Source organism: Lycorma delicatula, chromosome 9 (assembly GCF_047948215.1).
Source record: "Lycorma delicatula isolate Av1 chromosome 9, ASM4794821v1, whole genome shotgun sequence".
NCBI lineage: Eukaryota > Metazoa > Arthropoda > Insecta > Hemiptera > Fulgoridae > Lycorma > Lycorma delicatula.
The window spans coordinates 88,473,058-88,491,361 of record NC_134463.1 but is presented as its reverse complement, the minus strand read 5'-3'; the positions used below and the strand labels follow the sequence as shown (position 1 = coordinate 88,491,361).

At 27.6% G+C, this 18,304-nt stretch overlaps 1 protein-coding gene across 4 annotated transcripts in view; it reads right to left on the bottom strand.

Annotated features, from left to right (window-relative positions):
* The window catches only part of LOC142330315 (xylulose kinase-like), a 64,324-nt gene that overhangs the window by 42,433 nt on the left and 3,587 nt on the right, over positions 1-18,304 (bottom strand). For 3 of the 4 annotated variants that reach the window (XM_075375536.1, XM_075375535.1, XM_075375532.1), the window contains exons 2-5: positions 16,949-17,025; positions 9,866-9,948; positions 5,714-5,861; positions 2,332-2,511 (exon numbers count right to left, since the gene is read on the bottom strand). In XM_075375536.1, coding sequence (XP_075231651.1) covers positions 2,332-2,511; positions 5,714-5,861; positions 9,866-9,948; positions 16,949-17,002 — 465 coding nt within the window. In that variant the 5' untranslated portion in view covers positions 17,003-17,025. Of the gene's footprint in view, positions 1-2,331; positions 2,512-5,713; positions 5,862-9,865; positions 9,949-16,948; positions 17,047-18,304 lie in introns of all 4 variants that reach the window. The other variant, XM_075375533.1, reaches the window with a different exon arrangement.

Sequence of the window (18,304 nt, the reverse complement as noted above, 5' to 3'; positions counted from 1 at the left end):
AATGATTTTCAATGGTTACAAAACAACTTTCACATGTTGTTCTTCAGCCTTAAAATTTTTAACACGTTCATCCACATTTGCAAACATTTCTAGGGTTTTTGCTTTAAATTTCTGCTCCACAATTCCAATTTTTTACAGAAAGCATTAACTTTACCATTCATATCAAACATATGTGTATTTGCTCCTTGGAGTTGAAAATTCAAGGTATTTAATTTCTCAAATATGTCAACCAAGTACGAGTAGCTCAATTCCATCACAAATAAACAATTTTGAAACTTCTTGGCTTTCAGTCGATTTTCCTCATCTACAAAATGGCAATTTCATCTTAATTCATAAACAGGTTGCAAAAATTTCCCACGTGATAACCATCTTGCCTCACAATAAAATAGTAACACTGAATGTGCTGCATCCAAGTCTTTACAAAGTGCAGAAAAGAGTCTTTTTTTAGGGGTCTCATTTTTATATAATTTACTACAGTTATAACCATCATTAACATAATATTCAGACCAGAACTCATTTCTCTGGAAGTCAGAGCTTCTCTGTGGATCATGCAATATGTGCAGATGCACTGTGGAGGGTTTTGTTTCACAAGTGCTTGTATACTTTGGAATCTTACAGACATTGAATGAGCACCATTGGTGCATATTCCAATGCAATTTTTCGACTGTATGTTTACCTTGATTATGAAAACATTTAAGATAGCAAATAATGCGAGTGCTTTGCTTTGAGTTCTAATGGCTTGTAAAAAAGTAGTTCTTCTACTGCTGACATACAATTACAAAATCATACATAGGCAATGAAATGAGAATCTTTTATTGCTATCTGTTGTTGCCTTATCAAGCTGAATTGAAAACAATTTGACATGCAACTTCCCGAAAGGCTGATCTGTACATTTTTGGCTAAATCACCAACTTGATGGGCAATAGTATCATTTGATAGAGGTATGGACTTAGGTATAAACATACCTAAGTATGTTTAAGAATTCTTAAGAATATTTTCTTGATTTTATTTTCAGACCCACTCTTGTCTGTGCACTTGATGCTTCACTCTTGTCAAATACTCACTTAGGCCCACTTAAAAATTTATCCATGATTCAGTATAAATCTGCTCCCATGAATATTGTTTGCTATCTTAAATCTCCAAACATTGTTTTTAAAATCTCAACTGCAGCTGGCAAAATAAGCTCTTCACCAATGGTGCTTTTTACATCTGGTATTTTATATGAAACTTTATAAAAGGCAAGTAAAGCTTTTTCATTCAAAGACAATGTTTTTTTTTTTTAAATTGATGTTTGCTTTTCATATGATTTTAATTTTAATTCTAAGAATTCTTGGGGTTTGTTAGCGTATTCACTATGAACAGTTTCCAAATGTTATTCAAGGTTATTAGGTTTCAAGCTGGCTGCTGCCAAAACTTTTGAGCAAATGACACAAGGTGCCCTCTTGTGTACTTACTTCAGTACTGGTAAACCCAAAGTTTAAGCATTCTTAAGAATATTTTCTTGATTTTATTTTCAGAACCACCCTTGGCTGTGCACTTGTTGATGTTTCACTCTCATCTAATATTCGCTTAGGCCCAATTAAAAATTTATCCATGATTCAGTATAAATCTGCTCCCACGAATATTTAATACTATGAGTTACAATAAACATGCAAATTACAACATTCTCGATAGATTCGACAGTGATAAACTATCAACTTGAATGAGACTGGCTCAAATCAAACGAGGTGCAGCATTTATACAAGTTTGAGCAGACAGTCGTGCTCACTTTCAAGAATGTTGGAGACAAATCAGAACTTCTCGCGAAGCTGTGGGAATGTCCAATATGGAGGACATAAGACAGAGAACAATAGAGGCATCAATTCTGGTTTTGTCATTGCAGCGGATTGGTGTTGCCAAATATCAATAAATTTACTTGTTCTTAGTAATCTGTAAGGTTTGTAATTAAGGTCATTGTGTAGCTTTACCATCAAACTACTCAAAATACATTATTATTGTATATTGTTATTATATGAGAGGGAGGGCATGATGAAAATTAGGACACAAATACTGAAAGGTTGAAAAACGCTGGTTTAAGAGAACAATCTACAGAAAAATCAATGAAATGTTGCCAAGGAAAAGACAGTTGAATCAAATTTTTTAAACGTGAAGAAAAGAGAACACTTGTAAAAGATAGGTTTAGAAACAGAAGAGGAAAATTAAAGGAAAAAGCAAGCCAATACTCACATCAATCTTGAGGTAGGAAAAAGAAGAGTTTATAATTTAATCATGCAAGAAGCATAAAGATTAAAACTACATAAATCAATTTCACATATTTATTATTTTTTATACCTCAGCTCCACCAACAGCTTCTTCTAACATTTGGCATTGTTTTGTAGTACTTGAGTCCATCCAAATAGGGGAATGGGAAATAGAAAAACATGACGCTAATTGAGAATGAAGGAAGTTTGATGGATCTAAAGAATGAAGAATATTCTCAGCACCTATCTGCCAGTATACAGTTCCATGTTGCTAAAAAAAGTAATTAAATTCCTGTTATTTACTCATTAATAAAGAAATGAATTAAGTGTTTTATTTTGTTCCTAAAATAAAACTCTGATTTGTACTTATTTTCAGTAACGCTGTGTCATGAATATGTTCTATAAGACTAAATAATCGATATTTTAAAGGGAAAATAACCTTAAATGAATTTATTGATGTTGCAGTTGTAAACTAAATAAAAATTACCAATTACTAACACCACTTTAATAAAAACATACGTAAAAACAAGAAAACAAGAAAAAAAAGAAAAACACAATCTTTCATCAAGCTCAATGTAAAAGATCGTCTAGTCATGTAGTTTATCATGATAAAACTACAAAGCTAAATTACAACTTATCTACATTTTATGAGATAATTACAAAAAGCAAAATGCAGTCTATTATTTGTGTATTATGATAACTTATACTTATCTTTTTCACTTTTTTTATTTTTACCCTCCCCACCTCCAAATCCAATTACTTTTAGCATCATAACATAGTAAATCTTTCTTTCTTGATCATCTCACTTATCAGATTGAATAAATGTTAGGATTTTTACCCTTTTTAGAGATATAAGTAAAACAGAAGATAATTTCAAGATTAACAAAATTTTTAAATCAAAACCTGCCATATTAATTTTATATGTACAAAACTTTCATTACTACTCAATACTACATAACCAAATAATTAACTTAAACAACTTATTTTTTACTCTACTTTTACTGCTAATATGTAAAAATATTAATTAAACACAACATGTTTCTAAATAGGTTCTGTGTTACATTTTCATCATTCGATTAGTAAAAACAAATTGTAACTAAAAATGATAATTTTTTTATTAAAAAATAGGTAGAGTTACAACAGAATAAAACTGTACTGAACTGGTCTTAATATCTTTTTTTTCTGTTTAGCCTCCGACACCACCATAAGGTATTACTTCAGAAGATGATATGTATGAATGTAAGTGAAGTATAGTCTTGTTCAGTCTCAGGTTGACCATTGCTGAGATGTGCAAGAGTAGCTTCTCCCTCACATTACAAAAATGCTAATATCTATTAAATTATCCTGGTTATTCCAGAATAATAAATGTGTAAGAATGAATTATAGCTTAATAAGATAAACATACTGATATGCTGCAGTATATTTAGCTCTGTGAAGAAGACAAAAGGAAACCACTTCACCTGTTCACTTTCCCTAGTAAGCCTGATATGAAATTCTTGTTATTCTAGCTAGAGAATGATAAGCTAACTTTGGGTTTAACTTTCATATGTTTAAATAACCTATAACCTGTCGATTATTGCACACATGAAGTGAACAAATGCAAATAGGATTAACACAATAATAGGAAAAAACAGTCATATAAATAATTTACTTTATATGAAATAAATTTAATGTTATACAGACACTAAAATTTAAATGAGGAAAGGAAGTGGATTTAGGACAATCAGTCATAGCATTTTTCAGACAATCAAAGAAGACAAGCGATGGCAAAATATTAACTATTGAATTAAACTGGATATATTTTTTGTAATAGTACATGTTTTAGATGCACAGCAGAAACTGACACCTGGTTAAGCCATACACATATAATCAGGTAATTACTATGAATATGTAATTTTATGGTTTTACAGATTTCTATTGGTTTAAGATTAGAATACAAATGGCTAAAAGAAAAAATGACATTAAAAGAAATTCAAGAGAATTAACATTGTGCAGTCTGAATCAAAATCATCCAACTAAAGAAAAAAAAACATTTTGAGTGAACAAAAATTATAATTACATTTCGAAATAAAATATTACTCTATAAAAATTAGAACAATTTTATTTTTTAATTATTTAAAGGGACAAGAATTTTTAATGCTATTCACTTTAATATTATTCATGATGCCATAACTATATTTCAAAAAAGAATTACTGGCTCTCACATTTGTACAACTTGAAGAAGAATTTAAAAAATACTAAAAAATACAAAATGTCAGACATCTCAGAACAAAAAAACTTCAGGGGTCTTTATTTAAAAAATCTTCAAAAAAAATCTGTTCTGTTCGTTCTAAAAGTTAAACATGAAAATAAGTAAAGAAATGAAAAATAATGATTACTGCAACAGGAAATAACAGCCAATAACTAGAAAACTTTTATCTAAAAATGGCTGTTAGCTAAAAATGTTTAGCTATTATGTAGTTGTTAAAAGGGCATACTTTAGGATTTTTTTTGTTTATTTCAGATGAGCATAAAATTGAGTTAGGTCAAAAAGTAACAAAAAAAAAAATACATTTTGTAGTTTTTATTAGTTTGAAGGAAGATTCCTATAGATTTTCGGAGTTGCATAGATAAATCTGATATTACATCAAGTACAAAGTACAACTAAGTTTCAGAAAAGGTAATTTTTTAAAATTCTATTCTAAGATCATAACCACTGATAAATACAAACAGAATGCAGTGAAAACTACACTCAATTTTTCTTTTAACACTGATGATATACAAACCAGTTTATTAAATGTGACTTAGACTGTATGCATTCTATTTTACTTACACATTTTAATTTCTAGGATATTATTGCCTGAGAGAAACTGTTCCCTATATTGAAGAAACATCAGGTTATAAGAGGTAAAGTTTATTAAGGAACCAAAAACTCAAACCATCAGACTGACAGTTTAAAAAAATAAACTACGATGAAAAATACATCAAAATTTCATCCAATCTTTAAAAAATGTTACCAAATGGGTAAAAAAATTATATATATATATATATATATATATTTATTTATATGTATAACTTTCTGATAATTCAAATAATTCACCAACATACTGACCACTGTGTCAACTAAGAAAAAAAAAAAAAACAAATAACCACCAAACATAGTAAGAAAAACAAAAAAAACGACCCAAGGAAACGAATTGGTCAATAGTCCAATTTCACAAACCACAAATAACAAAAACAAAAATTAAATGAAATTTTAAAATTTAAAAAACATAAACCCTAACAACCACAAAATTTATAACACAACTTAACTTCACTGTCATACTATTGGTATTAGCGCTTTAGGTTTTTTCTTACTGTGTTTGGTGGTCTTGGTGGTTAATTTCTTTTTTTGGTGTATGTGTGTGTGTAATATTTATTTTATAATAGTATAATTAAAACAAATTTAGAATTCAGAAACATAATTGTATTAAGATTTCAACTTACTGACCTACCTGAGCAGTACCAGATAGTGCTGCTACCTTAGAGAAATCAGCACCACACACTCTTAACTTATCCAACAACAGATCCAAGGCTTTAACCCACATAAGAACAGGAGCAGTTACAGTCTTTTTATCAGCTCTGACAACACCACTATGAGTTCTTTATATAAAAAAAAAACACAAATATATCTTTTTTTAAATTGTATAACAGCTGTATTCATTAGTTGTAACAATCAGTTACCAACTATACATTTCATTAATAAATAAAATAACATTTGAAAGTTGCTTCTACAGTCAAATTTTAAAATACTTTCTTTTCTTTATATATAGAAATTCACTTTCAGATTGTTACGCAGCTGCTTTATAGATAATTTAAATGCTGATTTTTAATGGGATCGAACTGTAGGTAAGTAGGAAATCTCTTTAGTAAGTCATTTAAAAAAAATATTTTATCAGTTTTATTTTTGTTCATTTATAAATTGCTTTTTCTAATTTAGAATTGCTAGTTATAAATTTTGTATTGTGTAACTTAAAGATGCATTAAAAAACAATAAATAAATCCACACAGCAAACAGACTGATGATAGCAACACAGAACAAAATCAGAGTGAGTTTATATTAATGCTACATGATTCAGACATCTTAGAACCAAAACCTTCTTATTTTAGTCTTATTTTAAAAATCTGTTATATGCTCTTTTTAAAAGCTGAACAAGAAAATGAGTAAAGAAATGAAACATAATGGTTACTGCAACAGGACACAACAGCCAATACCTGGAAAACTTTGATCAAAAGTGGCTGTTGGCTAAACTCTTTTAGCTATTATATAGTTTACATTGATACATAGTTTACAATAGCTTTTATATGCTGCATATAAATTTTGCATTTTGTGATTAATATTTTTAAATATACCACCTGTTTTTATGAAAAAATGTATAAAGCATAACTTTTATTCCAAGTAGTAACTATATAGTTTTTTTTTTATACCAGTGAGTGAATGTGCATATAGTATTCCCGAAGTAATATTCTGTAGTCATTTCAACTCAATCTACATGCTCCTGATATGTGGGTATGTTATTTGCTACTTTATAGTATGAAATTGTTAAAAATAGAATGGGTAAACCAGACAAATGTATATCATGTGTAAAAGCCACGATATAATCAATATAAAGCTAATAAAAAACTACAACTGAAAAAGAAATTGTTCTGAATGGCATACGTAGAAAAGCTCCAGACATAAAACGAGCACATGCAATGCAGAACTGTTACATCTAATGCTTAACTCTGGTAATTTCATATTGGAATAGTCCTCTCAATCAAAATTGTAACTATAATAGGGTAAAAATATTAAACTTTTGCATAAAATGTAACAATTAAAATTCTATTACATTCAATGCAACTAAATAACAAAACTTAGTAATTCCTGTTTATAAATTTAAATTAGTTTCAGTAAAAATATTTCATTTAAAATAATTATAGAGCAATCTATTAAAGTTTTGTTCATAATCATTTTTAAATAAAAACTTGTTTGACATTGAATGCTACCTATACATTATTTGCCTTTGTTTTAATATTTCACAGTTACTGTTCATTACATTTGTAAGGTCAAACACATTTTTTCTGCTTCCTTGGTTATAAAGTAATAAAGTTTAGCATATAGAAATTTATTTTGATAACTTACAGATTCGGTTGAGGTCTCATTCCATAGCAAAAGATATCAAGTTTTGACTCGCATAGTTACTTTTTGAACTATGTGAGTCAAGAATTTGATTAGTACTGAATACTGTCACCAATTAAAAATGGATACATTTATTGGTGTGGAACATGCTGACTGTGTGTTTTGGTTTCACAATTTTCAGTCAACAACTGCAGTTCAATGTAATTTTCGTATATTATGGTAAGGAGCCTAGTAAGCATAGAATTTACTCTAGATATCAAACCTTTGTTGAGAAAGGTTCTTCTGTGAAACATACAAAATCACCAGGTCACCCATGCATCCCTGAAGATGCTGTGAAAAAACTCAGAGAAAACTTTGCAGATAGTTTGAAGAAAACAACCAGATATGCGTCATGTAAGACTGGCATTGCACAAACATCTGTTTGACATGTTTTACGCAAACGATTGCACTTGAAGTATACAAAGTAACCATGGTTCAACACATTACAGATGATGACCAAGTTGCTCAGTGCAGTTTTTTGTAGAAATGATGGATAGAACTGCAGACAATGTATTTTTAAACAATTCAATTTTTAGTGATAGTCAACATTTCATATAAGTGGCAAGTGAGCACCCATAACTGCTGAATATGGGGTGGCAAAAAACTCATCAAACTTTGAAGCACATTTGTGATAGCCCTAAGGTCAATATTTTTTGTACCCTAAGCAAACAAAGATGTACAGCCCGTTCTTCTTCCTATAAACTACATGGTGTAGTTTATATGGACATACTTCAAAATTTTGTAATTCCTCAGTTAGACTATGATCACTAAGATGGATGACATTAATATCAGCGAGATAGGGCACCACTTCATTACTGCTTAGAAGTCTAAGATTTTCTTGATACCAGATTCCTAGGTCAGTGGATTGGTTGTGAAAGTCCAATTGCATGGGTACCTCACTCTCAGATTAGACCTTGCTACATTTTTTCTTGTGGGGTTTCATTAAAGATCAGGTTTAAGTACTGCCTTTGTCTGCAGATCTTCTAGAGCTAAGACTTTGAATTAATGCTGCAGCTGCATAGGTAACGCTCGACCTGCTGGCTACAGTCTGGAATAAAATCAACTTCAGGTGAAATGTACATCGCATTACAAATGAAAGCCAATTCAAACCAAAGTGAATGATAGGTGACAAACGTGATATATTTTTCTATGAAATGAGACCTCAACTGAATCTGTAAGTTAAATTTGTGAAGTCATTTTTGAATTACCTGGTATATTTACAAGATGGTTTCCATAAAGAACACACTAATTGTAATGTCACTGACAAAGAATCTGTATATTAACATTAAAAAAGATTTTTGGAAACAAATTTTCATATATTATTTAGAAAACGAGCATTCTAAATTTATTTTAAAATGTTTAATAACATTAAAATATGTTGATTGTAACTGCTTCTGAATCTGCCAGGGGAGTTCTCTTTTTTCTGCATAAGTCTGGCACTTTTTTACCAATCATTTTGTCAATTTCATATTCCCTGTTAAAATGTTTATAACAAATGAGTGACCACGATTATAATAGAAAAAGAAACTTAATTACCCTTAACAATAAAATTTTCCCATATTAGTTAACAGAATGATCAATCCACCCAATGAAGATCACTTCAAAACATTTGCATTTTTACAAAAACAATGTTGGAAAATAAAATTTACTATCTCATGAATAACTCAAACCATTCTCTAAATGAAAATAATCATATGTGAATATGATTAAAACTCTTGCATCACTATGATCACTACTTGCATCAAAGGAATGAAATAAAAGCAGTCCTGAAAAAATTTATCCACCTGTTTTGAATCTAATTACTAACAATCATACACTAGCACAAACACTACATAACATAAGCACACATTTACTTACCTGCTTTTAATATATAGAACAAAATTAATCTTTTTACAACCCTGTTACTTAAATAAGTTTTTCAAAGTAATGCAATTATATAATTAAATAGAAACCTAAAAACCATTTAAGGAACATACTTACTTTTTTATTTAATAAAGTTCCATTAAATTCAGCTTCATAGAAAGAAATTTTTTTTATTTCAAAGGTTTAGATTTAGAGGTTTTTATTAACTAATCCTATTATGAAATATCTATAAACGTAATACAGATGATCAAAATTTAACTTCACCCAAAACTTCTTATCTGGATAAATATCACTTAACTAAAATTGTTCCTACATCAATAACACATATAGTTAAATAAAAATGTATAATGATCATACAATAAAAAAAATAATAATAATAAAAAACTGAAAAAATACATTATGAGATACGCAGAAGATATTTGTTTTATTTATTTCAACAATCATTAGAAACAGCCATATACTGAATACGAGTTGATCAAATCATGTTAAGTACAAGTCTCAAAATAACAGTAATTCACAATTCAAAAACTTACTTAGCACTGATATTACAAAAATACAATCTCATTTAACTTAGTATATTACAAACCTGAACTCTGGAAGCATACTATCGAATTGGACATGAGTTTCCGATAATATTTGAAGATTTTCATCGACAATGACTCCTTTCAGCTGAAAAAATATCATAAATTTTTAAATTAAAAAAGTACAATTTTCTAAAAATCACAATTATATTAATATAAATCAGGATACAAAGAATTGTTTCAAATAAATTAACAATTCAGAAATGGAAATAAAGTAAAACAAAATCATGATAATCTGTCATTCGTAAGGACCTCAATGAACAGAACAAATAAATAACAAAAAAACATACTGAATTACACAGTACCTCCAACACAATTGAGAAAAAAAATCACAAACGAAAATTCTTTTAACATTACTTTATTCTCTCTATTCATTCCACTACCTGTAAGGCAGTAAGAGCAATTTTGAACAATTTGATAACTGCATTCCCCTAATGTCAATCTACTAGGAGAGGTCTGAAAAAATAATGTAAAAAAAAGCTACCAAAGCACTGCATGACTTTCCCAGTTAACAAAAAAAAAAATTAAGAGTTGAGAAAAAAAAACAGAAATTATATTTTTTAGAGGGGGAAATAAATTTCAAGAAACATTTTTCTAAAAATATTCATACATAGGTTAAGCTTTAAAAATTTGTTTAAGTAAAGTTTTCTCTAAATCTAATACCCTCTTCAATAAAGGCTAAAATAGAAAAAAAATGTTCAAAAAAGCTTTTCTGCATTTAGTCTGGGGTCTATAATTTCTAAAAATTGTAGATATATTTCTTGATTGCTCTATGTATGAAGTATAAATTTCCACCAATTTTTAAAAAATATTTAAACCAAAAGCAGATACAGTAAAAGAACAAAAACATATATGTTTCAGTTTTGTGGGGATTGATTATTTTTAACAAGAATTTTTTAGATTATTTATAGATGCATTGTAGGTAACATATTTGCTTTAATACAATTTTCTGAAAAATGCATCTGAAGAAAATTAAAACTGTTTTTTTCGCATTATTCCCCAACTCCTTAACAAATTTTGAAAAAGTTAATATGATCAATGGCCCATATATAGAAATACTTGAGCCACATTTGAAGAAAATTATTTTGGTCAATCTTGAGATATAAGATCAAAATCAGTGTGACACACACATGTATATATAAATACACATACATACTTAAATATGTATATGTTTCTTTGATCAAGATGAACTAGTTAGACCCTCAACATAAATATTTGTAGAAAACCTGATACTCCATTTTTGACGTGATCACCATTCTTTCCCCTTAAATACAGCTATTCTAGCTAAAATAACTGGGAAAGTAATATTATTACTGATGTTTTCAACATTAGATTTTTCTAAATCCAAAAGAAACTGTACAAACGGTTTTCATTCTCAATGATAAATGGAGATCGGTATATTACATATTGTTAAATTATTAAATTATCAAATTTTTTCTCACGTCACAATTTTTATTTTTAATATGCTACTTTCTGACATGTTCAAGATGTTATGGAATAATCAATGCACTAAACGATTAAAATACAAGATGTGTTTATATAACAGATGGGTTAAGAAGTTGCATATCTTTATCAATCTTTACAATACTGATAGTTAGATTAACTTACAGTATTATAAACTAGTAGGCTAAAGGGTGGTGCTCAAAATAATAGAAGTTTTTATTGTAAATCAAAGATACAACATCTAAAACATATAAATAAGCTCCATTATTTATAATTTATATTTATTCTGGAAGAAACAAACTGGCTTCTCAAGCTTTAGAAAACAGGTATTCTAAAACATTAAATAAAACTCTTCAAACCTTTCCTATATAATAATATGAAATAACAGTTACGTTATGAAATTATTTTAATGAGGCACTGATTTAAATAAACCTGTTTGAATTACAAATTAATCATCTGTATAAATAAAGTTTCATTAATGCAATAAAACATCACACTAAAAGCAGCCGATATGTTTTGAGTTGATGTACAATTCTCTTAACTAAAAAAAGGAAGAAAATCATTTAAGTAAATCTAGCTATCATTTTAAGTAACACCAGATGAATAAATTAACAACAGTTTATTTTCTACTTTTTTCTACAAAATTGCATTTTTAGCAAAATTTCAGAGACTATCAATGAATATATCAGATGTATCAAATAAAAATATAGCTTTATATTCATTTAATTTCTCTCATCCCAACAATCATAACAGCTATTATTGTGTTTTAACATTGAAGATATGGGATGAAAATCATATTCTCAGAGGAAATAAATTTTACTGGTGCCTCTTGTGCTGCTGATGTTATACAATATTTATTAATTATTTTTACAAAAGGAGAGATTTACTCAATAAGTATTATTAGGCAAACAATTTGAGAATAATTTAACAATAGTCATAAAAAGATAATACAACAAATAAAATGTATATTATCCAAACTAAGTAAACAATTTGAAAAAAATACTTTTGACAACAAATGAACAATTAATTATGCAATTCCTTTATACAACTTTTAAACATAATGTTTTCTTTTTCATTTTTATTTCTGAACAATTTATATTAGAATGCAACTGATTAAACACCAGCTTTACATTCTTTTAATTTCCATCGTCACTACAAAAATAACTGCTATGACTGTATTTTAACATTGAAGATATGAAAAATTTGCTATAAAAAATTTACTACTTAGCAAAGGTTTTGAACTTTAATTGATTTAATATACAATGTTCATAGAATGACGATTAGAAACCCCTCAGGGGCAATAATTAAATAATTTAATTATATCAAGTGCTGCTGGCATAAGGTTTTAAAATATCTTGTAATTTCCCTTCGGATTAAGCCCTGAAAATTCTGAGAAAATAACTCAATTAAAATCATAAATGCAACTTCATTTCTGCAAAAACAATATGACACTAGTAACAGTATCCAAAAGGGAATCATATCAAATATTTCTTAGCATTGGTGATCTAAGAATTCCAATTTGTAAAATCAGCTTTTTTTGTCATTTTATTATTACTAATCTCTTTAATACTTTTGCTATTCTATCATATATTCCAGGCAACATAAAATCATAGTATTATAACATACACAAAGATGCATCCTACCTCTACCCGAATAAACTACAGCAAATTATTGGACAGTTTCCTTGTCTAAATTAACAGTTGCATTTAAAGAAGTCTGTTAGATTTTTTATCTGCAACCTTTAGCTCACTATCCTTTTATAGCATCAGCAGTAGCTATGTTTTATTGCTTTATTTATAGAATAATAATGATGATCTAGTAACATTAGTCATAATTTATCTTAATATATCATCCATCAATACAAAACAGAACCAGAAATTTGTGTACCAGGTATAGCTTCTAACAATTTTTTTCTGTTAAATAATGACAGTTTAATAAAGAAAATATGTATGAATGATTGTATGAAATTGTAACAGACAATTCTTGAAAAACACCACAATCGAAGTACATTAATAAAGGATATAACTATAATAATATATACAGAATAAATCATTAAAAATATCTGGGAATAGTGGAAGGAACTGGGCTAATCATGTTCATTATGCAAAAGTAAACTAAAGAAAATTTGTATTTATGTTCAGGAGGTACATGAGACTTAAAAAAAAAATAAATAAGACTGATTCTATAATACATAAGTTCAATCCCAGATTATGTTTGTACCACAGTAAGGAATGCAGCATAGTTACTTCTGGAACAATTAGACATCACACAGAGGGCTGTAATAAAACAGATTCCTAACCTAAATCTACTAAAAAAAAGTTTCAAAATAAAATAAAAATTTAATTATTTGGTAAATTTACACAAGTTTTATCAACATTTATTTAGATAAAACAAAATGTCTTTGTTATCAAACATTGATACTTTACAAAGATACTGAAGGAAAATAAAACAGACAACATAAAAATCATTAATCACTTTCTAAGACAAATTCCTATCACATATAGAGGCAGACATAAATTCTGAGAGTTTTATATATAATACTGCAAATAATCTGAAAAATGTTTATACAAATGTCTGGGGTTCACAAAGAAGCTTGTAAACTTGCTGTTCAAGATTAGAACAAATGAAGCTAAAAATTTGGTTGCTTTAAAAATATTACTAAGATTTTTGCTATTATAACTGTTTAGCAATTACATTAAGGTAATAGCACATTCTCGTGGTATTTATTCCCATAATGTTTTAATGGAACCTTTTGCCCAAACCAAACAATAGAAAACAAAGTTGCATTTTAATATCATATTAAAGAAAACATTAATTGCTAAAAGGTACTCCTTAGTGCACAATACATAATTAATTAATTTAGAATGTATTACTTGTTATTGTTTTTGTTTCATCTTGTTTATTTTTATCACAAATTTATTGTATAAGCTAAACACTGATAATAACAAGTTTGTTTTTAATGATAATATATTTATATGTTGACGCATGTGTGTATACATTTCAAAATATTAACATATTATTTCAAAACTATTAACATATTATTTCAAAACTAATACGTCAAACATATAAAATTAAACTACAAGTCAAAACCTATTTTTTACACACTTACAGATAACCTTCGACAACATAAATACATCTTTTTATATGCAAAATAAAAGTTAATAAATATGACACACATAATGAATAACAGTAACATATATTTTCATGTCTATCTTAGCAAAGCTGCACGTGCATGTGTGTTGTTTATTTACAGAAAAATGTTTAAGTCACATGTACAGTTTATAAGGACAATATAAAATTTCTAAAAAATATTTAAATATAATTCTACAACAAACATGTAACAGTTTAACAGTTATTCATAACAGCCTAATAACATACATATTATTTTTATCATAATGAATAAATATTACAGATAGTAATTACTGTTGAAAAAGTGCTGATAAAATAATGTATTATGGTTTTTTTTTTCATAAAACTTCAAACAATTAATTAGAATAGATTATGATGACATTAGGTCAATGTTTTTAAACGTACAGACAATTGATTTTGTTATTTTCAATTAAAAATAATGCATAAAAAAATATTCCCAAAGTTATTAATACATAATAATTCATCACACTTGCTAAGTTTTACAGTATGATAAATATAAACTCATCGACTACAGGGAGAATTTAATTTTAAATTATCTGTTACAATATGTTTTTATATATGTTGATACAATAATCATAAAGGATGTAGGCAATCCCATACAAGATGAGCTTTCCAAGTTACTTCAAAGACTAGCATTCTTACAAGATAATAAGAAACCCATACCAAAAGTGAAGTGACTTCCAACTGCCTTCTTGACAGAGTCAAATGTACCGTAGCACAATGGCATGCCAAACCTCCCAATATGCAGGATTTATTCAGCTCTACGCAACCATCATTCTTCTTATAAGTAAGTGGTTGTCTAGTAAACAGGGCACCTCGTATGTCAGACGTTTTAAATGTATCATAGTTATAAGAGCGAGACAAGTAGTTAAAAACATAAAAGAACTATATAATACATTCATTCTTTCAGCCAAAAAAATAATGTATTACATCAGTAATGGTAGATGAAATGTATCTTTTATTGATTGGAAAACCCTTTCTTAGCACAAGCAAATAATAATTTTAAAGCTCTTTCTTTTTTATTTTAGAATCGTCTTAAGGATATTAATCAAAATAATTTTTCCTGACTTTTCCTAAAGACACCTTTAGGAATAACTCTGTCAAAATTCAACCTCCCAAATGGAATTAATTAGAAAAGAAAATTGAATTAATTAATTAAAGAAATGGAATAAATGAAGGGTGAATCAATGACAGTTTTTTTATTTGTCTGAACATGTTTAATACCTCAGCAGTATTTTATATTGGTTTCTAACACTATAGTATAAAATAAAGCTACAACACTTCTTTTATCCAGTTTACTTTTAATGGAGGGTTTTCTGAAGATTTCTGAAACATACTTTCAGTTTCATAATTGAAATCTGTGCTGAGTTTAGAGGTTGAACTCAACATGTTAGAAATTGCAGGGGAATTAAAAATTCCACACTCATCTTGTTTCACCTTTAACAATATTTGATAAGGCAATCCGAAACTTATTTTGGATATTTTTGAGTTAATTTCACATTCAAACTCTAAATTCTATTGCAACTAGATCTAAAATTAAATGGGGACCACGGAATCCGGTTTTCCCTTTTAGAGTTAGTCAAAAGGAAAAACTCAAGATGTGTTTTTCATTTGATGTTGAAATTATCATCTATGCTGAATTTTAAATTACAAAACTTTACAAGATATGCAAAGAATAAGGAATACAATGTAAGTAAAAGTTTATGTAAGTTAAGAAATTTCTAAAAATTGGAGCAAAGTTAAAAAATTGTTGTATTAAAAATATTCCTGACAAACTTCAATGTTGCATCACAACCCTATTCACCCCCTTAGGGATAACAAAAGGAAAAAATTCTACTTAATGATTATTATCTATTCCTGGCAGGTTTAAAGTTTCCAGCTCTTCAAAGGAAGGTATAATACAGAAATTAAAAGAATTATTAATCAAGTAACTGTACCCATATAATCATATAATCAAGAATGTTTAAAAATAAGTAATATAAAAGTCACATTTAGAATATTTCAACACAGCTGTAAAATTTTCCACATCACTCTAAGGAATTAAAAACTAGTACTCTTCTCAATCTTCAGAAAATAGAAAAAGTAATATTTGATTAATCAGTCAAGTTTTTTCACCAATGAAAAAATGATCGGTAATTTTCTATTAGCACCTTTTAAAAATCACTTCCTGATAATTACAAATCAACAGGCAATAAAAATAAACCACCAAAATAGAACTTGATGAAAAACTAAGTTATAATTGTACTACTTTCACAAATACTTTTACATCAACCTTATTATAAAATTAACCAAAAACAATACGAACTACGAAGCAAAAATGATTTAAAATCAACAGCAAACAATGATCAGAAAATACAACAGAAAAGTAATGTTGTTTATAATATAATAAAACTAATTTCATTTTTCAGCACTGAAAAATACCCAAATAATAATAAATTTAAACTAAAAACCTAACATTTAATAAAGAAATGACTAAATTAACTACTTTAACGTACCTGCTGGGTACTCAGATCAATTCCTAAATACGTGCATTCGTCTTTCAAAGTCATTTTTTATTATGAGTGTTCAACACCTACAATAAAAAATAAAGAATCTGTAAATAATAAACACTATCACACAATAATTAAATGTTACATAAACACAAGGGTTACAACTAAATTTTTCAACAGCATTTTAAAATTTGAAAAACTGCTTAGATTAATTTATATATTTTTATAGCGATATAAGAATTACACAAAAAATTTTTAAGATAAACTTTAAAGAACTTTTAGTTAATAATCAAAATATACAGTGACAAAAAAATGATTACTTTTGTTTGTTTATCCATATTAAGTCCATAAATATGTAATTTGTTCATGTAAAATGCAGTTTAAATTCTTCAAAAGTAGAAGATATTTATTTTTAGGATTATAAACCAAAAATTCTAGAATTAATTATTAGAATTTAGTGTACAATAATACCTTAAATGCTGAGAGTAAAAATAATGAAGAATTTTTAACGAAGGTAGTAAAAATTGAATTAAGAAATTTATTTTACATTTTTTTGGCTTGATTTTTTTTTTTAAATAAAAATAGTTTAAAAAAACATGAAGAAAAAAATCGCTTGCAGAACAATGACGGTGGGGAACCTGCACATTGATAAAAATGTTTTAAAAATAAAGGAATGTAGAGAGTAGTAAAAGAAACAATCTTAAGTGTGAGTCAAGGACTTTGAAATGCAGGAATATGATTATTTTTCCTAAATTGGTTCAACTAATTTTCTTAGATTTTTGTGTAAAAATGCTTAAAATATCACAAAACTATTATCATTATTAATCTGTTGCTAACAATACTATTGTTAGTACTGTTATCATAACATTAGTATTGTTGATGACAATAAAAAATATCTTAAAATTGTTTCTGTAGACAATTTAATTTTTCATTTAAAAATATCATTCAGTTAACCATGATCAAAAAAAAATTCTAATGGAACAACGAGAGTAACTACTCTACAAAATAAAGTCATAGAAATCAGTCAATTCCATGAAAAGTAAGGTTCCCTAAAAATACAGAAAAAATACATATTTATCAACTTGACAAACTCTTCCTTTTTAAGTACTCTAAAAACATATACATATTTGAGTAAACATTAATTTACTTATTAACAATTTCTTAACAAAAGCATTTTAACAATAATTTTTAATGACAATAATAAATGAACAAAACACTTAAATAATGAATTCAAAATAAAATCGTCGATTTTATTTAAAATTTCTTCTTTTAATTAAGAGTTGCTTCTGGGTCAATTAGGGTACTGTACACTGTGTCACCAGAAATTTTATGGTTGTAGTAAAACATTTTACTTAGCATAGA